Source organism: Sceloporus undulatus, chromosome 2, assembly GCF_019175285.1.
Source record: "Sceloporus undulatus isolate JIND9_A2432 ecotype Alabama chromosome 2, SceUnd_v1.1, whole genome shotgun sequence".
Lineage (NCBI taxonomy): Eukaryota > Metazoa > Chordata > Lepidosauria > Squamata > Phrynosomatidae > Sceloporus > Sceloporus undulatus.
Window position 1 is genome coordinate 171,405,839 of NC_056523.1, and position 24,740 is coordinate 171,430,578.

The 24,740-nt window shown below is 40.2% G+C and overlaps 1 protein-coding gene and 1 pseudogene across 1 annotated transcript; both read left to right on the forward strand.

Annotated features, from left to right (window-relative positions):
- The first annotated feature begins 670 nt into the window (after positions 1–670).
- Positions 671–1,741, forward strand: LOC121921415 (annotated as a pseudogene).
- Positions 1,742–5,412: 3,671 nt separating this feature from the next.
- Positions 5,413–22,495, forward strand: LOC121921413 (keratin, type II cytoskeletal 5-like). The gene is made up of 9 exons (XM_042449487.1): positions 5,413–6,091; positions 7,753–7,967; positions 9,612–9,672; positions 10,152–10,247; positions 12,695–12,859; positions 15,147–15,272; positions 18,034–18,254; positions 19,938–19,969; positions 20,959–22,495. The coding sequence occupies exons 1-9, from the start codon at positions 5,498–5,500 to the stop codon at positions 21,291–21,293; spliced, it is 1,845 nt and encodes a 614-aa protein (XP_042305421.1). The 5' UTR covers positions 5,413–5,497; the 3' UTR covers positions 21,294–22,495.
- Positions 22,496–24,740: the final 2,245 nt, after the last annotated feature.

Consider the following 24,740-nt stretch of genomic DNA (forward strand, 5'->3'; position numbering starts at 1 on the left):
CCTTCCCATGAACAATCTCCAGTGTGACAGACAAAAGTTGCACTCTTGCACTGCAGATCACTGGTGTGAGGAAAGTCAGGACATCAACCAGCTGTTTTCTAATCAATGGAGACAGACCCTTGTCAATCACAGTAGCTGCTGACTGGTAAGTAGGGATTGAGGATCCTAGGATCCTGACTGGTAAGTGGGGCTGAACTTTACTGTCCCTACATAGCCCTAAACTAGAGATCGTGAATATATGACACTGCCATAGAGGATTCTGGCCAAATTTTTGCTCAAAGAACTGTGTATTTTGTGCAAAATGCATTGCATCTCACTTCAGCCACCTCTTGGAGGAAAAGCAGGATATTGATAAAATGATGGATTGACTAACTAACTGACTAAAAATACAGTTACATGCTTTGAAATGCTGGGTTCTGTATAGTAAAAAAGAATTATGCACAAAAGTTGTGTTTTCTGAACAGAAACGTCCCATACATTTTTTTGAAAAACAAATTTTCTGGAAAAGAGTCTTGAAGTGAGCATACTGGCTGGAAATTGTACAGAAACCTTTGCATTCTTTCACAATGAGAGAAATTGCTCCAATCATTGGTTCTGTGATTGTTCCAGGTCATCTTTCTCATGATCCCATTATTGATGCCATTTTGTTGCTGCTGCCACCATTGTCAGCATGCCTATGTTTGGTGGCCCTTGTTTTGGAGGAAGGAGAAGGGGATCTTTACGGGGAAAGAAGTTTGGAAGTCTTGGAGAAAAGAGGAAATGGAACCTAGGCGAACTTCCCAAATTTGAAAAGAACTTCTACCACGGGCATCCTGATATTGTCAGGTGCCCTATGCAAGAGATTGAACAATACAGAGCAAGCAAAGAGATTACTATTAAAGGCCATAACTTGCCCAAACCTGTTATTAACCTCTATCAAGCTTATTTTCTTGCAAATGTTATGGAAGAAATTCAGTGAAAGAACTTTATTGAACCAACTTCTGTTCAGGCACAAGACTGGATGGTTGTCCTGACTGGACTGGATATATTTGGAGTAGCACAAAGTGGACCAGGAAATACATTGTCATATGTGTTGCCTGCCATAGTGCATACAAATGATCAGACTTTCCTTGAGAGAGGAGATGGGTCTATTTCTCTTGTGCTAACACCAACATATGAATTAGCTCAACACGTACAGCAAGTAGCTGCAGAATATGGCAGAGCCTGACATTTGAAGTCCACTTGTATTTATGGGGATGCTCCTAAAGGACCCAGAAGTATGTGACCTGCAGAGAAGTGTGGAAAATTGCATTGCAATACCTGGTAGACTCTTTCTAGAAGCTGGGGGGGGGGGGGAATCTTGTTCTTGTCAAAAATGACAGAAGGCTCAATATGGGTTTTGAACTTCAGATCCAAAAAATTGTAGAACAGATTAGACCTGATAGGCAGACTCTCATGTGGAGTGTAACGTGGCCTATGGACATTAGGCAACTTGTAAAAAACTTCTTAAAAGAATATGTACACATCAAAACTGGTGCCCTGGAGCTAAGTGCAAATCACAATATTCTGCAGATAGTGGGTGTATGTAATGATGTAGAGAAGTATGACAAGCTTATTTGGTTGCTGGAAGAAATGAGTGAGAAGGAAAACAAAACAATTGTGTTTGTGGACACAATAAAGATGCAATAACCTTACTAGAAAAGTGAGAAGACATGGGTGGCCAGCAATGGTTATCCATGGTGACAAAAGTGAACAGGAATGAGACCGGACAAATTATTTGCAGGAATGAAAGAAGCAAGGATTTCCATCCATTCCTAGTGCACTGAGGCTTCCTCATCTCCTCCAGTTTTCAGCAGCCTAGCAGTCTATTGCAAAGGCTTTCATGAGTGGATGCAGTTTCTTTGTTCCAACAGGCTTCCTTCAATATTCCTTTCAGTGAAAGGAACAATATAAGAGCACCCCACTGAGTAAACATAAAATCCACAGACATGTTCAAGATAATTGTACATTTATTTCCACATCCACAGGATTCCTTACATTGCATCAAAGGTCATAAAATGGTCCATACTCTCCAAAGACATCTAGAAGTTGATCATTATATCTGGAATGAAGGAGTTCACCTTTTATATTTTGAGTCAACCAACATAGGCAACTGTTTCATAGTGAATCAACCCCTTGGTCCAGTTATTGCAAGGAAAAATCATGACACCTTTTAGATGTTTTTGGAATAAAACTCAGATCATCCCTTGCCACTGAATAAGCTGGCAAGAGCAGATGGGAAGAGAAGCCCAACAACATCTGAGGGCTGCACATTCCTCGGCCCTGATGTATTTGTTCTGTGTCTTGATTGGCCTACGTTTTCTAAGTCCTGTGACCTTTAACTAGAGATGATGGGTGAGTTGATAAATGCAAAGCTATTATTGAGATACAACTCCTTCTAAAATTCCAAAAAGAAACAAATCAGATTGGGTGCATCCATTGATTTGGTCAAATGTGAATTTTAGTAATAAATTTTGTGAGGTTTTGCATTGGCATAACCCAAAGGAGCCAACAAATGACTGCGGAGTGACAAAAGTTGGCCCTGCTCACAGTAGGAGAAGTCACAAGCTCTCCAGCTCAGGCACTTCCAAGATTACAGCACCCCCTTGCTACAGTAACAGCTTACCCATCCAGCTGAAGTTTCACTCTAAATAATTCTAATACACAATCAAAGATATCCTTCAAGAAGCCCCGGGTGTGAATGACTCATTATTGGCAGTGCACAGCGACAGGAATGCCTGCAAATGAAACAAATTGTGCAAACATCAGACCTTTCAGGTTGCTGTGAGAAAATAAATTGGCTCCTTCTGTTCAGGTTCTATCAAGTCTCCTGAGAGAATGAGAAGAGGGGGGAACCAATCCAAAAGAAACCACCCTAATCTTGGAAAGGTTTCCAAGAACGGGACAATGCTGATGCCCTTCAGCCATTCAGATCGGATACCATCTCTGGGCTTGTATCACACAGGTCTGGCTATGCAATCTCCTACTCCTACGGGGTGGTTCTTCTGCAAGACCTAGTCATCAGACTGCATCGCCTGTCTCCTCCATACATAACTACAATGAAATCAAGGAGGTTAGCTTAAGGGAAACGGGCTGATGCTGTAAAGTAAGCTACACCCTGCTCTTCAACTTGTGGAGCACAGAAACTGAGGGCTGTGATATTTTCCCATCCAGATATTGATGAAGTTGACAGTTGTTTAGCTGGAACTAAAGAGCATCTGATACCCTCGGACTTGCCTTGTGGGCAGATGAACTACAGTGCAACCACCTGAACTGAGCAAAAAGGAAAAACATTCAAGATCAACAAATTGATGTGGAGTCCAGCTCCAGATCTGACCAGTAACTGGATGTAATCAACAATCCAACTCAATGGGATCTTTTTTCTTCACTGTTATCTCTTCACGTTTTAACTGTCAAAGGCAGAAGGCATTTGGGGAAAGCATGCATATTAAATGATTTCTCACAGTGAACTTAATGACATGTACATTACAATTTCCCAGCCGCTGACTCTGGAGTCATATATCACTACAACTAAATTGCAAGGAGTGATTTAAGAATTATAAAGTCTACTTTTGAAAAGCAACCCTGTAGCATACCTGAGGGGGAGAGGGGTTTCTCTATTATTTTAAAGGTAAAATTATTTTCCTCCCCTACAATTAAAAATTTCTAGTACCATAATGTCTAAATAAAAATCAAGGTTATAAAAAAGAAAAGTATAACTGACCCAAAACTGTGGGTGCTTCATTTAATTTTATTTTCATCATTATCCCCCCCCCCCCGTCCTTTTCTTAAAGTAAGTCAACTGATTATGATATGGTCAGAAAGCAAAATACTGTGGAATGACAGAGGCTCCATTTCCAATTCTGTAATTATCTATCTTTAAAACAAAACAAAACAAAATCAGTAAAGAACTTATGCTTCAGCCAATGGAGCATGGAAAGATGGTACAACAGAATCCATTAATAAAGGATATTGTGTCATTAGGCAGAGATGATAGACTCCTAGATACTGAGAGCTGGAAATTTAGATATGATGCAGTCTAAGTCCCTGTTCAGTGAAGGAATCTTGTATCTGCAGCATTCCTCACAGATATTGATCTAGCCTCCAGTTAATTATCTCCAGTGAAAGAAAAGCCACTATCCCATGATGGTGTCTGTTCCACTCATAAACAGATACTTCTCCTGCTGTTTGTCAAAATACAGAGATACAGATGTTTTGATGAATGGCATAATAATCTAATCCAGTACGAGTGTGTGCATGTTTTGTAGGCAATCCAGTCTTATCGATATGCTTTACGGTACCTGAATGATTTTAAGCCCCTTGCAGTCTCAACATGCTCTGTCCCTGAGCAAAAGTAACTCTACAGTTTGCTTAACTTTCTGACTGATTCCATCTTCCACACACACACACACCAAGAAAATTGGGTGACCATCATCCCTTGACATCTTTGAAAACTGTTCTAAAATCCATAACTAAGAAAATCTGGCAAGATGTTCTTCTGATGTAGTCAATCAGTAAGGGGCTTTGAAGCTGCAGTCCTTGACACACTTACTAGGGAATAAACCCCACTTAAAGAATGAGGGACTTACTATGAAGGAAACATGCCTAGGAATGTGTTCTGTTAGCGGAGAGTCGGGATGGAACATTAGCTTCAGAGGAGAGGGAGACTCTGAAGCTGCAAGTAATCTGTTTTAGCTTCATCTTGGTGGTAAAGCCAATGGAGCATGTACAAACAATCCATAATTTAGTGCTTTGAATTTCCAACGTTGGGGCATTAGGGCTGAGAAAGACCCCAAAGAGCTTATGACAGACAGGGTAGACAGCACTGAGCTCAACAAAGCAATGATGTGTCTCAGTATTAGGGAGCTTCACATATTTCATCAACCTCCTTGGCTTGCTGGAGAGCAAATTGCATTGGAATTGCAAAAATCAATATGCAGCACAAGATTGTTGATGGTAAGATTCCCTGGTGTCATAGAAGCCCCCAGATGGCTGCCACTGGGGTCATCAAATTTACATTGCTAGCTTTTTGTGCAGATCAGGTCTTGCAGAAAAGCATTTCCCTATGCTTGTGGAAAAGTAACTTGTTTGGAAAGTATTTCATTCTCTCCATTTTCCTCTTCCTTAATGAGATACTCTGCTAAAAAGGGGCTGGGGGAGATACCTTCAGCCTCACTGATAGTATGCACTCATTCCTGCCTGAAGACAATGCCTCGCCCACCCACCCACTTCCACACTGTCGAAAGGAGTAGGTGTGCCTGGTGAGACAAGTCGCTGCAAGGCATATTAAGCATATGAGTATATCAGATTGCCTTGAAACCTGTGCCAGGTTCTTTCCCAAACAAATAAAAGGGGAGGTTTCTCGCTCATCTATATCAGAGGGGTTCTGCCTTCTTCATTCTCCGCTCTTTCCCTGCAGCTCTGCTTGTAGTCAAAACCTTTCTTCACATTTTTCTGCATCTCTCTGAGCAAAGCCATCATGAGTCGTATATCCTATCGAGCATCCACTGGAGGAGCGAACAGAGGCTTCACCTCTGGCTCTGCAATTGTTGGTGGTGGGAGATCAGGTTTCAGCTCCTACTCTGTGTCTCGGGTTGGAGGAGCAAGAGCTGGAGGAGGTGGTGGTGGTTATGGGCTCGGCGGTGGATTTGGTAGCCGAAGTCTCCACAACCTTGGTGGAAGCAAGCGGATCTCCTACAGCACCATTGGTGGAGGCTACCGATCTGGCTTTGGTGGTGGAGGAGGAGGGTTTGGTGCTGGTGGAGGAGCAGCAGGCTTTGGGTTTGGTGTTGGCCTTGGTGGTGGTGGTGGTGGTGGCGGCGGGTTTGGTTTTGGTGGACCTGGGTTTGGAGGACCTGGTGCTGGCTTTGTGGTAGGTGGTCCAGGTTTTGGTGGAAGAGGTGGCCCTGGATTTCCAGTTTGCCCACCTGGTGGCATCCATGAGGTGACCATCAACCAGCACCTCCTGCAACCCCTCAAGCTTGAAATTGACCCAGACATTCAAAGAGTGCGCACACATGAAAGGGAACAGATCAAGTCTCTCAACAACAAATTTGCCTCCTTTATTGACAAGGTAAGTTAATACCTTTAATTAATACCTTCATGATGGTTAATACTTCTTGGGCACCAAACCTATGGTAAATCAACATAGGTTCTTGCGACCAGCATTGTGGCTCTTTCAGATAATATAAAGCATTGAAAAAATAGATGCTTATCTATAACTTCTCATCATAAAGTACCACATAGGTGAGAATGGGCAACCACTTCTCTTACTATCCAAAGTTATTATGCAAATCCAAATTGTCTGCTTCATTATCTATAGCAAAGGTTCCCTGGGAAAATATGTGTAAGGAGGCCAGCTGGATGACAAAATGCACTTCTAGATCCTCGACCAATTAAAAGGTTTTCCTGTTTGAAAATGAGGCATGGCCAATTGATAAAAACAAGTGCATCCTGGTCCAATTGCATCATTATGCATGACAGCAGTAAAATCAGTTAAGGCTCTGTACTTAGGCTTGACTCATTTACTTGAACCCAAAGTACAAAGTATTGTACTTAGGCTAGACTCATTTGTTTGAACCCTTGTTTCCCCAAAAATGACAGAAGAAAGGGAGGACATCCTGAGGTCAACAAAGTATGGTTCAAAATATATTCTTTTTAAAAAAAAAAAAACAGATGGCACAGATACATTAAGACAGGGGATCAGGACTGTTTGCTTTATTTATACATTTGAAATGTATGATTACACCTACATCTTATTTGTGCTTTAAAAAAAAACCCACGAGGGACAAAAAGTTGTTTGGTAAACATCAAGAGAGAAAGGACTGAAAGCTAAATTTTGCAGCCTATATTACAGACCAACATTCGTTTTTAGAAAGGGGTCTATAAAAAAAGTATGGTTTCATTAATCTTTTGAATGATGTAACAGTCACTTTGCAACACAACACTTTTTGCATTCCAGAAGGAGCCAGCATGATGTCAACATGATAGTGGTTCTTGGGAGTAGGCTGAATGAGATCAAAAATGTAATAACTAAAATAGAACCCCTCCAACACTTCATAAAAAAATATGTGCTAGTACACAAATCTGTGTACCTGAAACAGTAGCACCTTCCTCATTATTTTGCTGAAGAATCTTCTTTGTGATGGCTAATCTATTAGATTCTCTTCTGAATGATATCAACGCATTCTCAGTGGGGATTAGCCATGCTTCCTTGCCAGTTTTTACAATCCCCTGCTGAACATCTATCTCTTCTTTCTTATTTCTGTCCTTGACCTCTTGTCTCCATTCACATGTTGTCTCCTTCATGGGACCCTCTTCATTTGTTCTATCTAGGAGTAAATTAGGGCTCGTGGCCAATAATCAGGGATAACAGTAACTTGGGAGTCCAACATCATCTTGAAAGCCACAGACACCTAACCAATTTTTAGACCATGTCTAACAGCATTTTGTGTACATGACATTTAACAGACCAAATTAAGCCAAAGGTAGTTCCCTACTCAAGGAGCTTATACATGGGGAAAAGAAGTGAATACCGTACCAGAAGATTTAGGTTGCTTCAAAGGGAGATAAGAAAGGAAGGTTCATTGGGGTAAGCCAAAGATTTCTCAGAACAAGTGAGGGCTACTTCCATTTCTGTTTCACTATACAAATCATGCTTTTCTTCCCACTGGATTTTTAGATTGTTAATCACATGTAAAGCATTAGCAATTCCTTGACTATTCTGTCTTGCAGGTCCGGTTCTTGGAACAGCAAAACAAAGTCCTTGAAACCAAATGGGAGCTCTTACAACAGCAGGGGACAACTGTTCGACAAGACAACCTTAACCCCATTTTTGAAATGTATATCAATAACCTCAGGAGGCAGTATGATATGATAATGAGTGAGCGGGGAAAGCTGGATTCAGAACTGAGAAACATGCAAGATCTCGTTGAAGACTTTAAGAACAAGTAAGAATCTCTCCATTCCATATCCAAATGTACAAATATATTTGTCTAACAAATCTGTAGAAAGATATAAGGTCAATAGTTTTTGCTTGATGATGTGTAGCCCATTTCTGTGAACTTTCATTCAGAAGCTCAACCCAATCAGTTCAGGGGGGCTTACTCTCAAAGAAGTTCAAATGGGATTGCAGCACTAGAGCTGGCAAGAGTTTGAAGGCTGGCACCATTTATTCACTGTGAAGTAACCAATGGACAACTCAGTCTGGCATAACTGGGAGATGTGTGATAAAGGTATTCCCTTTTGTTTCTGGAATATTTGAGATCTAAATGTTGTCCTATTTGATTGGCTCAAGACAGTGAAGCACGTGCTTAGTGTCGATATACCACTAACACATTCGTTCAGATTGATTAGCTGTTACATGGGCTCACAAATCATGACTATATTTTTTTCATGTTCATTAACCAAATATCCACTAGTCTTGAATCTGTAAAAACTTTTTGCTGGCCAGAAAATTGGCAGAGGTTACATGGATAAAGTATCTTAGAAGTGCATAGCTAGACACTGACTAGATAGATAGATAGATAGATCAAAAAAAAAAAATTTTTTTTGGCAACTTCTCATTCCAATGGAATCTACAAAGTAACCTACAAACACTTCTCTACTATTCTCTCTATCCATGGCAGACATATTCTTATTTTAAAACTTATTTGCTGGAAGGCAAACTAAACCACCACAAGATCTGGCACCGCAGTTCTTCTGAGCCAAACCCAAATCCTCTCAGCCCTTCTTTGATGGATGCTGTGCCCCACCCTGCCTACTGGCTGGGCTGATTTGGCCCTAAGTCATAATGCTTCATAAAGAGGATGTCTCTATGGTAATATGGTCCTCTTGCCAAACCAAAGTAAAGGAACACAGATTAAATTAGATCTTGCTACAGATTTGCCTTCCATGGGTGTGTCTTCTTACAACAGTTACAGGAGCCATTCTACATGTATCTGGATATATCCTGAGTAGAGATCTCCAGCTAATTTTGGCTCTCAAATGTACATAAACATACTTGTGATGGCCATAATCCTAAATCTTTTATTCATATTTCCATTTCTTGGCTGTACATTTGAAAATCCTTTAAGGGTTTTTTTTTTAAAAAAAATAATTAAATAAATAATGGATACATGTCTAAAACATTTTAAGGTATGTGAAACAATCTTTCAGCACTATTCAAAAACCAAATGTATGCCCTCCCCTTTAGAAAAGCAAATGTAGGACAGAATACTTGAAATCACCAAAGTAACCATACTGCAATGGTGGGATAAACAAACAACTTTTATACAAGCCTTAATCAAATTGGCTCCCTCCATAAAATTATGGGAGTTATCATTTAATGAAATTGTTCTTTATTACCACTCCTCACCATCTCAGTGGATTACAGTTCCTAGGGATTACCTGTGGAAGTAAAAATGGTTGGGTTGATCTTCAAAGAAGTAATTTAACAGTCAGTCACCAACATTGTCTTTGACAATGTCCTTGAAAATGGACTGAGAACAATCTGCTGTTGCCCTCCTTATATACAACTTGTCTGTGCTTCCTGCACTGAGTTCTCAAACTGAAAATCATAGCAGTCACTTTTTTTTTCTCTGCTGTCATAACAGATATGAAGATGAAATCAACAAACGTACAGGTGCAGAAAACGAATTTGTGGTGCTTAAGAAGGTAAATTGCTTTTAAAATAATCAAAACTATAATAAAAATACAACAGGCTTTCTATCAAGTCAAAGTAGTGATTGTCTCCTAGCCTAGAACTATCAGGTCTGATGGACAGGTACCTTCTAGGACAGACTTTATTACCAAAAACAAAAAACTTTCAGCTGCAGATATTGATGATGACTGCAGCTGAACACTTTCAGCTTTCACAAGTACTTTCACAAGTACATGAAAAAATGTACTTGTGCCTATTGAAAATTAATCATTGTTCGTGTCATCCAGTCAAACCTAAGCAGATAGGAAGGGCAACCGGCAGTGCCTCCAATATTAGATTCTTCATGAAGCTAAAAAGTTGAATTTGCTGCATTGTTTAAAAATACAATGGACTGATGTATTTTAAAGTACAGTATAAACATACAATAGATTTTTCCTACAGAGAAATAACACACACACACACATGCAATTTACTTTTCTCATGTTTTCTGCAGGATGTTGATGGTGCCTATATGAACAAGATTGAACTAGCTGGCAAACAAGATTCTCTGAATGACGAACTTGAGTTCCTGAAAGCACTTTTTGAGGCGGTAAGCATCCTCCCTTACATACTCAAAATTTTCACTTCCAGAGTTGAAATGACCTCTAGCTTTACGCTTAGTCAGACCATTGGAGCATCTAGCCCAATATTATTGTCAGCTTTGAAAACTGGGACTCTCTCTCAATCCAAGGTGTGTTTCCAAGTACTGATAACTAGAGATCCCAAGAGTCAAGCCTAGGATCTTCAATAGACTAGACATGCACTCTGCCACTGAGATATGGCTCCAACAGAGAACATGAAGGCTTTGGTCCCCCTTGGTGCAGCAGTAGCTGTGAACTAAAACTGACTTCTAAATTCATAGCTACTTTTCTTTCCCAGACATCTGTGTTTGCCATTCAGCAGGACAGAATAGTAAGTTTGAATGTTGAGCCAAGACTCCAGAAAGTAAGGGCTTGAATCCCTGCTCAGCAATAGAAATCTACAAAATGATCTTGTGTAAGTAAGTCATACTCCCACAGGCTGCATCCACACTACAGAAATAATGTACAGTACTTTAACTGACATGGCTCAGTGCTATGGAATTCTGGGATTTGTGGTTTGTTCTGGCATCAGAGCTTTCTGACAAAGCAAGCTAAATGTCTCACAAAACTATTCCCATAATTCCGTAGCACTGAGCCATGGCAGTTAAAGCAGTGTCAATCTGGTTTATTTCTGCAGTGTAGACGCAACCTTAGTCTTTGAGAAGAGCAAGGACAAACCTCCTCCAAATAAATCTTACTAAGAGAATGCTATGGTCAGAGTCATCTTGAAGGCACAGCACAACACAAATCAGAGTCAACTTGAAAGACAGTTATATCTGGGAAGGAGAAATTCCAAATGTATTCCTTCTAAAAAATAAATAAATCCAGAAACAGCATTTTTATTGATGCATTCCAACTATTGTTTATAGTTTAAGATCAAATTGAAATGAATGCACCTAAACACAAGACATGGCAGTCTTTTCCCCCACTTTCTTCAACCAAGCTTTCTTGAAGGCAAACATGTTCGGGCTTGGGAATTTCATCTTGAACTTATGTATTGTTCTCTCCCCCACACCTGCCAAACTTGAACGACAACAAAAAATTGTTATTAGTTACCATCATTGTCCTTTCACAACATAAGAAAGGCAGTCCAAAATGAAAAATCCCAACAGAAAATAACTGTTCTTCTGTCTTCTGATACTGCCAAAAAAGAAGAGGGATAGAGAACTTCCAAGACATTTTAATAGGGTTGTAATACATAATTCTTTAGATGTTCCACTATGGAAAACTTCATATTTTTCTTTGAAAACCATGTACTTCCCAAGAAGATATATGTGTGTGGGTTTGTTTTTTGTTGGGTTTTTTTGGTATCTACCTACCTCTGCTAATATATCTGCAAAGATGAATAGATGTTAAGGCAAGCACAGACTTAGTGACATCAATTATCACATCTTGTGCAATGCATATGCAGTTTCCTCCAGCTATTATTACTGGATCAAGACAGATAAATTGTATTTGAATAATGCTTCTCCTTTGGGAAACTGTCTAGTCTGAACTTGATGCTAGCAAGCAATGGAAAATCCACCTCTTTCTTTGGCAACCTGTCCCAGTCATATTAATCACTTGGATTGGGAAACATCTCTAAGTGATTGCATCTATTCAATTCAGTTTGTGTGCAGCAGCAACAACTGGAACCAGTTTCATTAGCAGTAAAAGTTTTTGACTGGGGTATGAAAGATTCTGGTTCTAGTGCCCAATGAGCTAAGAAACTCAATGGATGACCTTGGTCTGACCTACTTCACAGGGTTGTTGTGAAGATAAGGTGGAGAAAAGGAGAGGAACATACACTGCCTTCATTTCATTGAGGAAAGGTGCGATACAAATGAAATTAGCAAAAGTCATACCAAAATTAGTAAATAGCAACAACAACAACAACAACAACAACAACACATCAATGGTTAAAGTCACAAGTGCTTTCTTCTCCAATTTACCTTTTTAAAAGAGACAAAAATACTTCTGTGTCTGTTTCTTATAAGTCAATATTTATGAACCCCCATGTCTGTTTCTTATAAGTCGGCATGTATGAACAGAGATTTTGGACCTCCTATGAATGGTTTAGGTTTGAAAAGGCGATCCATTGTTCACCAAGCACTTAAGTTATTTAGAATCATAGAATCATAAAGTTGGAAGAGACCACAAGGGCCATTTAGCCCAAACTCCTGCTATGTAGGAATACACAACCAAAGCACTTCCAACAGATGGTCATCCAGCCTCTGTTTAAAACCTCCAGAGAAGGGAACTGAGTTCCAGCAAGGTTTGCTTTGAAAATACAACAGCATGCTTTCCCTCATAGATCATCACTCATCCAATTCACTGCGAAGTGTCTTCTCCCACAGACCACCTCCACATCTTAAAAATGGTAATATTTCCTTTACTTCGTGCAGTATAAATGACATGGATTTCATCTTCTGTACAGGAACTATCGCAGATGCAGCAGCACGTATCTGACACCTCTGTTGTGTTGTCTATGGACAACAACAGAAACCTGGACTTGAACAGCATCATTTCAGAGGTCAAGGCACAATATGAAGACATTGCCAACAGGAGCCGAGCCGAAGCCGAATCATGGTATCAAAGCAAGGTGAGTAAATAAGGCCAAATGGTATGTATATTACCTTCAGGCTATATGCATAAGGCGTAAATGAAGCAAAAATGATTTTTGTATTTAGACTTGGGTTCTATCTCCAGAATATTTTATTATGTATATGCAAATATTCCAAAATCCAAAACATCTGTAGCCCCAAACATTTCAAATAAGGGGTATTCAAGCTGTATGCCTATTAAGCAATTATTAAACATCACATGCAGAATGAAAATGTTGGTGTGATTTGAGTCACACAAAACTTAACACTGTGTAGTTTTAAAATGTAGATTTCTTTATTGGTAACCTTACTATGGTGATGCAGGTGGAAAAGGCAAATGAACTGAAGACACTGAAAGGTGTGGCAAACTATGCATGCTCCCATTATGGAAAATCATTTTAGAAACTGCAGAGAATTGTTGGGTTGTGGGGTTTTGTTTTTGTTTTGTTTTTTGCTGGAGGAACATTCCAAAATGGCTTCCCCCATTTGCAACTCAAGCTGGTACATTCTGCTGGACTACTTCAGCAACTATGTTGCTGCTAGAATGATTTCACTTAAATGTGAAGTGAATGTGAAAGGAATTTATTTGAAAGAAACAAATAAATGTATGAATGAATGAATAAAGTAACAGTCTCATCACGGTGAGTGATATGACTGGAGAACTTTTCTCTTGCAACCCAGTAAGGCAAGTGGCATGCAAAACAGTAGCAATATGGATCTGGAAAGAAGACAGGGATGATTGTGGATGCATAGGCTGAGAATACAGGATAGGTCCCTGTGGTGAAATTCTATTCCCAAAGTAATACAGGGAAGAAGCAATCCCAAAACACTGAATAAAGAGCAGATTAGCAAATAACATTTAAGAACTTCTGGGATGGAGCATTTCTTGTTTCTTGAACTAGTCCTATGATATTAGGTGGAGTGAAGCTGGTGCCTTGGGCAGTAGAAAATTATAGGTTATTAAATTTATTAACACATGTCTTTATTAGAAGAGGGGAGGAACCATTTTGATTTTTCACTACAGGTTCCAGAATAACTCAGGTCAGTCCTTCCCCTAAGTGGCAGGAGGATCTTCTTTGTGTGGAGGTGAAAGCTTATCCACTGGCCTGCTCAAAGATGTACCCTCACTTCAGGCTGTTTGTGTGTGTGTGTGTGTGTGTGTGTGTGTGTGTATCTGATGGGTCTTTCAGACAGTTATATAATCCAAAGTTGAGTTTCCTTTTCAAAACTTTATAACTCAGTATAAGACAGAGATTCATGAAGGGCCACAAAATTGATGATGTGATTGAACTTTCTAACAGATGTTAATCCCTGCCTTAGATTAAACCTCCAAGGTTGTCCTGAATTCTACTATCCAATTTGAATTTTGAGTGGAGAAAACAATTCCATTTAGCAAAGATAGGGAATGTGTGGCCCTCAAAATGTACTTGGAATGTATTCCATTGATCCTCTCACAATTGACTATGCTGGCTAGAACTATTAGGAGTCCTTCTTTCAATCTCTCACATTTGTAAGAAAAAGAACTGAGCATTATGAGAGATGCCGGTGAAGAGACAGGAGTCTGTAGTTAGGAATGGGTTCTGTTTCTTCTTAGCTGGGGGTACCTAGAATAGGGAAAGGGGTAATGCCCCCAGTGGTGTTCCTCAGTTCATGTTCTTTCATTTTCCTCCATCTACGTGAATGGCTGCCATTCATTCCTATGAGGAAAATTAAATGTTTGGGCTCACTCAGGCAATGTGAGAAATACTTGACTTGTGTTTCTAACATTGGATGGCCTGGACCCCACTGATAAGGATACCATGGGGAACTTGGGAATGCCCCAGCAATCAGAGGATATAAGAGTCCTTGCAGAGCTGGCCCTGCCATAACATAGAACAATGCAGTTATCATACGTGGCCACTGCCAGCAGGAAGGGAATAGTGGTAAGATTCTGGGAAACAGAGCTAGGTGTGCCACAGAACTTTCCCTATGCCCTCAAAGCTAGCACAATGCATATGGGAGGTAAGCACAGTGTGGTTGTTATTGCCAGTGTTACAAAATGGAACTATCTATTTGGTCGGTATCTACAATTCTCACATGAGCAAGAGGAGAAGGGGGGTGCATCTTATCGTTTGCTTGGTCTCAGGCAACAAAATATCTTGCCAGCTCTATGTTCCTGCCATATAAAGACCTCAACCGTTTGTTATGCATATAATATCATATATATATATATATATATATATATATATATATATATATATATATCTCACTCTGTAATAATTGCTTTTTCTCCTCTTTGAATCCTAGTATGAAGAGCTACAGGTCTCTGCTGGACGGCATGGGGATGACCTGCGCAACACGAAGACAGAAATAGCCGAGCTCACCCGGTTGGTGCACAGGCTGAAAAGTGAAATAGATGCCGTGAAGAAACAGGTACAGTTTGGATATGCCTTCCTGTTTAGCCTTCAGACAGACTAATGCCTAGCTGAATCGATCTGGCTCTTTAAACAATATGCCACTGTTGTTACTTTGTGATGGGCAAACCAGACAGATCTTTCCACAAAGTAACCGAGCACATTTCCTGCATATAGAAAAATAATACATCAGGGAGGAAGCTATGCTGAATCAATCCTTTCTCTCTGATGTGATTTCAGTGAGCGTTTCTACCATGAGGAAACAATTAAGTATGCCATTAAGCCCATCACCACCACCTCTTTACAGATATGTTACAAACAGGAGCAGGCATTATCGCTTGATTCTTCTGGCTATATATTTTCTTTAACAAAACCAAGAGATACCAAACTGTTAGATCCACTGCAATGCATTGCCATTAATATATTTCAGTCATTTTCTCTTAAAGCTAGCATTAAATGTTGTCCTGCCCCACTTCACATAACCAAAGTTAGTCATTTCTACATCTTCTACCACCCAAGGGCACTATGTTGTAACATCACAAATACTGTAATACACTTCTGATGAAACAAGAGCCAGAGCAAAAAAGCTAAACAAACTTTCTGTTCTTGCCTTCTAGTATCTTCCAGGGTTTGTAAATTAGATCAAGTCTTTCCTCCTCTGTTTTTGCCTAGGTACTACAAGGGTAATAAAATGCACAGAATGGTCCCTTCCAAGATCATATTGTACAAGGAGACCTAGCTTCCTTGACTCTGGTCTTGCAGTACTGAAATAATAATTTTCCTTCATAGATTGAGTCTCCTTTATCTGGAATCCGGAAATCCAAAATATTCCAAAATCCAAAACTGCTCATATGGGTGGCTGAGATAGTGACACCTTTGCTTTCTGATGGTTCAATATGCACAAAATTGTTTTACACACAAAATTATTGAAAATGTTGTGTTTAACATTACTTTTAGGTGTTAAAGGTGTATACAACATACAAATTAATTTTACATTTAGACTAGGATCTCATCTCTAAGATATCTCATTATGTATACATAAATATTCCAAAATCCAAAACACTTTGAGTCCCAAGAATTTCAGATAAGGGAAACTCAAATGATTACCACACTGCACTCTTATAGTGCTGCTATTCCACTTTTACTTCTCTGGCTGCCTCCTGTTGCATTCTGGGATTTGCAGTTTAGGGAGAGACATTTAGAATTCTTAGGCTTCACTGAACTGCAAACCCCAGAATACAATAGGAGGCAGACAGAGCAGTCAAAATGAGGTAATCTACTCAGTCTATATGAGCAATAAAGAGATGGGGCCAGGATTGGAAAACTATTCAGTTGCAGAATGTATTTCTATCACCTTTGGTTAGATGTCTCTATATATGTGCAAAATATGACAAAGCATTAACATCACCACTCTACTAATAATGTTACCAATAATGCAGCCCTCATTGGAGAAATGTGCAGGGTATCTAATGCAAAAGAGTTTAACCAACCAAAATGATTACCATTGCAGTACCTCCCAGGCATTGCAAGTGAGATCAGGAATTTCTTTCTCCATCTTTCCCTAGGTACCACACAGGCAGGCTACATATAAAATGGTTGTCACCCTGATGGCCCAAAAAATTCATATGGGAGTCCCAGCCACAGTGGCCTAGCTTCTGAATGTTAATTCAAAATATGAAATGCTAGCTTCCGATATAACCATTATAAACAAAACAGATGACATGGATTAAAGACATCGGGATCACTGCTTTGAATGTAACCATTGTTTTCAACATTATTCTTTTTGAAATTATTTTATACATGCTGATAAATGTGTGGCTATATGTGTGTCTAGTGGTAATCAACAACTCCAGTCATTTTACTGCATTTTGTGCCATTGACAACATGCGCAGGCATGATTTTTATATGCATATATTAAAAGTCCAAAATCCTATTTCATCCCACCACTTTGGAACAGATCTAGCTCTACTCTATTCTTTATGCTGCAGTAAACAGGAAAACTGAGGAACCCAATGAATTCACCCAGCCCATATGACATGTATATACAGGAAGGATGAAGGCATACTCTCTCATCTACAAATGCATGTTCAATGCCTGTGCTTCCTAGTTGTACAAAATGCCTTAGTTGCACATGAAAATTTGGAGGTCAGAGTTAGAAGGGTGGGTTTTTTTTTTTTTATGATTAGGGAGTGGAAAGGGGGTTGTTGTATTTTTCATGAAGTATCCATGGGGATCCCATAGTCTCCCCAGCCATCACTTCCAAAGTAGTCCACAGAGATGAAGAAGAACATAATTTGGGATCTGTGCCATAGACTGAGTTATTAATGTCACAGGCACACTAAAGAAGAGTAAGGAAGCATTGGGATTCTCCTGGCCACAAAGACATCTCTGCTTGGACAACACTGACAATTTGCTTTAATATTTTGGAGTTACTTCCTTCACGCCTGGTTTATGGATGAAAAAAGGTATTCCCTAGCCTTCCTGCAACCTGGACTTTTCCATATTTGTTGAACTAAAACTCCTATAACACCTGATCATTGACCATGACATCTAAGATGTATTGGAGTTGCAGTCCAAATCAATGTGTTGAGGAATAATGCTTTATTTATTTATTTATTTATTTATTTATGTCCCACCTTTATCTCACTGTAGGGTCTCAAGGTGGCTGCTGATGCATATGGAATTGTCTTTGGAATAGGGGTGGGGAGAAAAACCACACAGTGATTATGATGTGGGGGATGAACATACTGACAAGAATCCATCTTTACTCTTCTTTGCAGTGTGCCAATCTTCAGGCAGCCATTGCTGAGGCTGAGGACCGTGGGGAACTTGCCCTCAAGGATGCCAGGCATAAACTGAGTGAACTGGAAGAAGCCCTGCAGAGAACAAAGCAGGACCTTGCCCGACAACTCAAGGAATATCAGGAACTGATGAACGTCAAGCTGGCCTTGGATATTGAGATTGCCACCTATAAGAAGCTTATAGAAGGAGAGGAGATCAGGTAGGCTAGAGAAAACCTCTTGCAAATTTTCTTTAGTCACTGACTAAACTAATGATGTAGGCTTCATCTAAACTCCGTTTAATTTCTTTCATCCTTTATCATACAATAAAAGCGGAATGTATCTTCAGATGTTTCATTTGATTAGGGCCTTCCATATTCACCTCAAATTTCACTTCAGGCAAAATTCAGGAACAACTCATAGTTCAAGGCCAAGATTGTTTTCAGATTAAGTTGGGGAGGATAGTGCAATTACCATTCCTTGTAATTTAACATTTTACCAGGGGACATGTGATTCTTATCTTCATCTTCTGTTTGTAGCTTTCCCATGTTTCCCACAGCTTTTTCACCCTTTTTTTCTTTCCATACACACTTTGGATGTCTGAAACATGAAGCTTCTATCTTGAAAGCACCCAAACTAGATACAAATGTGTCTGGAGTGACAATAAAGCTTTTGGCAACCCAGACACAATGTCATGTTTTTTTGTGATGTTCTGTTTAAAATACTAATTTGTTGTTGCAGAAATCAGAAAACATCTTATCATCAATAGCATTTCTCCAGAGTAGGACCATTGTCAAGCATATTAATACTGAATCTTGTAAAGATTGCTTGAGAAGGCTAGAAAGTGATGGCATTAAATTGCAAGAACATTTTTAAAAAACTCACAAAGTAATGCATCCATTTAACTTTGCCACTTTGTTTCTTCTTCTACCCACTCCTTCCTTACCTCTCTCTCTTTTATATCTCCTAATATTTCTTTACTGTAATTTGTATAATTATATAGTTTATAAATTATTATGTTCCCCACCTCCCCAAGGGCTGCACTCACTTAGGTTAAGTTTCACATCAAGAGAAAAATAGCTGGAGACTGGAGAATTTATTTTATCTATTAAATATTTATTGTTGTAGTTGTGTGTCTTCAAGTCATTTCCTGACCCTAAAGTGAACTGCTCATAGGGGTTTGTTGGCAAGATTTGTCCAGAAGGGATTTGCCTTTGCTTTCTTTGAGACTAAGGGCCCTACAGACAGGCCAAAATAAAGCTGCTTCAGGTCACTTTGGAGGTACGCTGTTTAAATGACACACACATCTTAAGAGTCCAGAAGTTGCGCCAAAGCTGCGCTCCAGTCCTTATGACTTGTGCATGGCTTTGGTGCAGCTTCTGGCCTCTTAGGACATATACATCATACAGCCCTAAGAGTGTGGGACTTGCCTGAGGTCACACAGTGGGTTTCTTAAGTTAAACAAGGATTTTAACTCCAGAGTCAAGACTCTAGAGTCATAGTCCAATGCTCAAACCACTATTCCACACTGGGTTTCTCTGGGATCATACAATACATATATGGTATTCAAAATGATGGTATTAATAATTATGTAATATCTGGACTTTGTTACAATTGAAGGCAGGCAGCACAGCATTTCTTTACAGAACAAATTCACTGTCTTGTTTTGGATATCCAGAGAGTCAGCCACTCGTAGTTGTAGTTGCTTTTAATTTGTCTTATCTCAGGCTATTTCTCATTGTGTCTCCTCTGGCTGACTATCCCCAAACCTGCTTCTATCATTTTCTTCACACAGAGGCAGGCAGTCAGACAAGTGCACACACACGCACACCTCTTATTTGGGATGGCAAAAAGGCCTGGTATTTATTATACTAATTTTCTTTTTCCTTCTGTCCTACTCTTAGGCTGGCAGAAGGTGTTGGAAACGTAGGCTACAGTAAGTAATGGCTATACTGTATATATGGATTTGTGGGTTTTTAAAGGATGCTTTGAAATAGATTGTTCTATTATTATTATTATTATTATTATTATTATTATTATTATTATTAACCTTTATTTATAAAGCGCTGTAAATTTACACAGCGCTGTACATACAATCTTTTTAATTAGACGGTTCCCTGCCCTCAGGCTTACAATCTAAAAAGACATGACACAAAAGGAGAAGGGAGTGGTGGAGGGAAAGGGTAAGAGGTCCAGCAGTTCCTCTCTACCTCCGAGGCCTGGACCAAGGCAGATGGACTGGAGGGAGGGCTTGGCTTCTTAATGGATGGTTAATCTTCTACAAGGGAGGCCTGTTGGAGCTAGCCTGCCTCTCTAGTAGGATAATGCATATAAAATACATAGCAATACAGGAAATGATTCAATAAAACAGGCACCAAAAGAACATCAAATAGCAAGTGACAATTATGCCATGGCTGGGAACGCTTCTCTGAACAGGATGGTCTTCAACTCCGTTTTGAAGCTGGTTAAAGAAGTGATGTCTCTTGCTCGAGGGGGAAGAAGGTTCCAGGAGTGAGGGGCAGCGAGTGAAAAGGGGCGAATCCGAGATGGGGCAGAGAAAATCCTGGGTTGGGACAGCAGACGTTGACTACCAGAACGGAAGCCCCGAGTGGGAGGGTGAGGAGAAAGAAGGTCTGATAAGTAAGGAGAGGCCAGCCCATGGAGGGCTTTAAATGTCGACAGCAGGAGCTTATACTGAATGCAGACAGGGAGGGGGAGCCAGTGAAGGGATGACAACACAGGAGAGATATGGTCACAGCGGTGGGCAGATGGGATAATGCGAGCAGCTGAAAGCTGGACAGAAATTAAAGGACGGAGGTGAGAAAGAGGAAGCCCAGTCAGGAGGACGTTACAGTAATCAAGTCATGAGACCACTTTTGTAGTGATAGATAGAACTTCACTAATTTTTTAATTTTTTTTCCACAGCTGTGGTCAGCAGCACCACCAGCTCTGGCTATGGAGGCGGAAGTGGCCTTGCTTTGGGAGGAGGCGGCGGTGGAGGATACGGCTTAGGAGGAGGATCAGGAGGATTTGGACTTGGAGGAGGTGGCAGCAGCTACTCCATTGGTGGTGGTAGCGGCTTTGGTGGAGGCAGTGGGTTTGGTGGAGGGAGTGGGTTTGGCTCTGGGATCAGTATGGGAGGTGGTAGTAGTTACAGCTCTGGAGGTGGCCGCGTCTCCTCAAGTGGAGGAGGGGGAGGAGGAAGCTCCAGTGTGAAAATTGTATCCAAAACCACTTCAACCAAGAAAATGGCCTACTAAAAGCTGTCCCGTCCTGAGTGGCTGTTGGCATGGCCACTTCCAAGTGGAAGTTCTTCAACCTGTTGTGTAAATAGCTCAGCAAAGCTCTTCTCCTCTGATACTTTTCACCTTTTCCATATGGTTTTGACTGTAAAATGGATCCAGATGTTTTCACCCTGCTCCAGTACTGTTGACTATAGCAGGTGGGCCTGGGCTTAATATGCAGAGGGATGAAGCCACTATGTCAGGTGAACCATGTGTAAAACCACTTTAAAGAAAAGTCTTATTGAAGCAATAGGGTCTCTCTTTACATCAGTAGGGATGGAATGGGCCTATATGTATATGAAATATGGTATGATACATGTTATCATATAAATTCACAAAAATGTTGTGTTAGAGTGGGATGCCAATGTACCTCGTTCATAGATTAGCTCCAGGGTTGTAACATCATGGAATCTACCTATTTCAACAAACTCATGTGCCATACCTATAGGATCCTTCCAAGAGATCCCTAATGAAGGACAAATGGTCCACTAGAAAGTTCTTGTAGTTTATTCTGTTTCTAGTAGCCTAAGACTCATCAAATTGGTTATTGATCAAGTTGATTGGTTCAACTTGATCAATAACTTGGTTTCACCCCAGAGAGGGTCTAGTTTCCCTAGGTATGTGCAACAACAAGAAACCCATAGTCAATTTAGGAGATCGTTAACTTTAAATATATCTTTGGTTCCTGTGCATGCCAATGGGACTCCAATATATACTTAAAGTTTTCTGCAGAATTATTTGCTTTCAATAGAACAGACAGCTATAGAAAATGTGATGGAGGGTTCCGGTTGGCAAGCAGACTGTTTGGATTTGGCTCACTCAGAACATGCTTTCTGAATATCCTTTCTCCTGTTTGAACATGTTCTTTGTAATATCAAACAAGAGGGAGTTATAAAGCTAAAGACTCAGGTACCAACTCTTTCCCAAAGAAAACAGTTTGGAGACACCTATGATAAGATCTGTTTCCACCGTGTGTTCCAACACGCTCCAGTCTCAGGTTTTGACCACAACACATCTTTGATTCTTTTCTTTGAAGTGAAAGCAACATTGGAAAAGGTGATTGCTTCTGCTGTTGCTGTTTTGTGAACTGTAACACTGAATTCTAATGCTTGATTCTCATGCCTAAGGATCTATGCAAGGCTGCATGACAAATAAAGAGCAACTGTCATTTTTAAGTATGCTGGTCTTCTTGTTGTTTCTTCTTCTGACAAGCACTAATTTGATGTGCATTTGCCAGTGTCAAAGCTAAACCTAACATTTGGTACAGTGAGGAATTCACCTTAGATTACAGACACCAGGGAAAGGCGGTCTCCCAATTTTTTCTTCTTCTGATCCTTCTGTATCTACCTGTTTCTCCCACAGCCTCTCTGGTACTCCCTAAACTGGCCTGCTGTCCTCAGGCATAGGGGAGCATCATACTTCACAGATAGCATTTGACTGAGATCCAACAGTCCCTCTACTTGGCTTCTGTCAATAGAACAGAGTAAAGTACTGTCTTGTCCTTCACCTCAAGCAGGGACAATTCTCCCTCACCATTAATAGTTGTGTAGCAGAAAGGATATCAGCAGGTGCAGCATTCATAACAAGAAACAGCTGTTGAAATTCCCTGTTCTTCATTACCACAGAAGGCACAGGTGCCCTGTCCTCTTTTCCATGTTCTCACCCACAGTGATGGTTTGCTGAATGAGCAGAGTGCAGACACAACTTTGACCTGAAATTATAGGTGGGGGAGAGATCCCTCATTCCAAGAGCTGCCCATGTCCACTCTATTTACCACTGAGCAGTGGACCATTCAATCCTTGTCTCTTCTTACAAACTATAAAGCAAGCAAAAAAAAAAAAAAGTGGGTGAGGGGCGATAAGTTGTATAATCAATCCTTTGTATGAATGTGTACAACTGAACTGAAATGCAACCTGTGGTTATATTATTACTGCAAGCATCTTATGAGTTCTATAAAAAGTGATATTTTTGATGCTAACCAACCTTTTACCACACCTGCCCCTCTAGTAAAAAGCAGTTTATTAAGTCCCCCCCCCCAAACTATCTATAATCATGATAATGAGATGAGAGTTATAACTAAACTGTGGGATATACCTTGGAGTGATACAAAGCTGTTGTGAAGAGGTTTCTAATAATTAAATTGCATCCCCTGAACTTCACTTGGTGGCCTCAAGCAAGCTACTCTTCTCTGTTTCTCTTCCAATGCAGCCCTAGACATGCCTGCTCACAAATAAGCCTGACTGAATTCAGTAGAACTTGTTCCTAGGTAAGTGTGTATGGGGGCCAGTGTGCTGAAGATGTATAAGTGTTAGACAAGGACTGTGGGGGACTAAGGTTTGAATCTCCTCTCAGTCAAGGAAGCCCACTGGGTGACTTTGCACAAGTCACACTGTCTCAGCCTCAGAAGAAGGCAATGGCAAACACCCTCTCAATAAATCATGCCAAGGAAACCCTCTGATACAATCACCATAAGTTGGAGTTGATCTGAAGGCACTAACAACAATAATGTGAGTATGCAATTGCAGCCTTACCCCCTTGTCTACCACATGGAAAGGATAACAAGAATTTTTGTCTGATTTACAGCACAATCATATAGATTACTGAGGAAATCTGAACCAGAAAAGTCAGTCTGGAAAAAGGAGACTGCATTTTTCCCCCCAAGTAAAGTCGCATCACTTCCAGAGGGGGGCTATCTCCACATTTTCATGACTGGGGTTTTGATTAGCATTTTGGCCATAAATCAAAGCCAAAAGAAATATCACACACCCAAGTGTAATAACTAGGTGAATGGCAAGTAAAAAAGCTTAAACAAAACAAAAATGCACTCTGTGCTTTGAAGACTAAGTCATGTTTAAGTATTTTGTTTCACTAGTGGAGGGGCTCTTTTAATAATAATAATAATAATAATAATAATAATAATAATAAGAATACTGTTTATTTATACCCTCTTTATCCAAAAGAGATCAAAGCCGGGTTACAACAAGGGTACAAAAACATCGTACAATTTACAACAGTATCAACATCATAAAATATCATAAAAATACAGTGCACCATAAAAAAAACAGGATAAAATTACAAACATTAAAAACCAACAACAAAAACTAGCTTGAAAGTGCAATGTGATGGGGAGAGAGCAGATGTCACAACGCATGGGGGAAAGCCTGTTGGAAGAGGTAGGTCTTCAGCTTTTTCCTAAACAGGTCAAGGGAGGTAACAGAGCAGAACTCGTCAGGAAGAGAGTTCCAGATGTGTGGGGCCGAGACAGAAAAGGCCCTTTGAGAAGACGAGGTGTATCTTGTCTTGGGAACCCTTAGCAATTGCTTCCCAACCGATCTGAGAATGCAGGGCGGATTGTATGGGGAGAGGCGGTCCTCCAAGTACCCTGGGCCCAAGCCATTTAGGGCTTTATAGGTGATAACCAAC

What these genes read in the sequence shown, in the direction of transcription:
- LOC121921413 (XM_042449487.1), top strand. Translation starts at nt 5,498, where the DNA reads ATGAGTCGTATATCCTATCGAGCATCCACTGGAGGAGCGAACAGAGGC. An exon ending in TTGCCTCCTTTATTGACAAG is followed by an intron (nt 6,092 to 7,752) that starts GTAAGTTAATAC and finishes TCTGTCTTGCAG; the next exon opens with GTCCGGTTCTTGGAACAGCA. An exon ending in ATAGAAGGAGAGGAGATCAG is followed by an intron (nt 18,255 to 19,937) that starts GTAGGCTAGAGA and finishes TCCTACTCTTAG; the next exon opens with GCTGGCAGAAGGTGTTGGAA.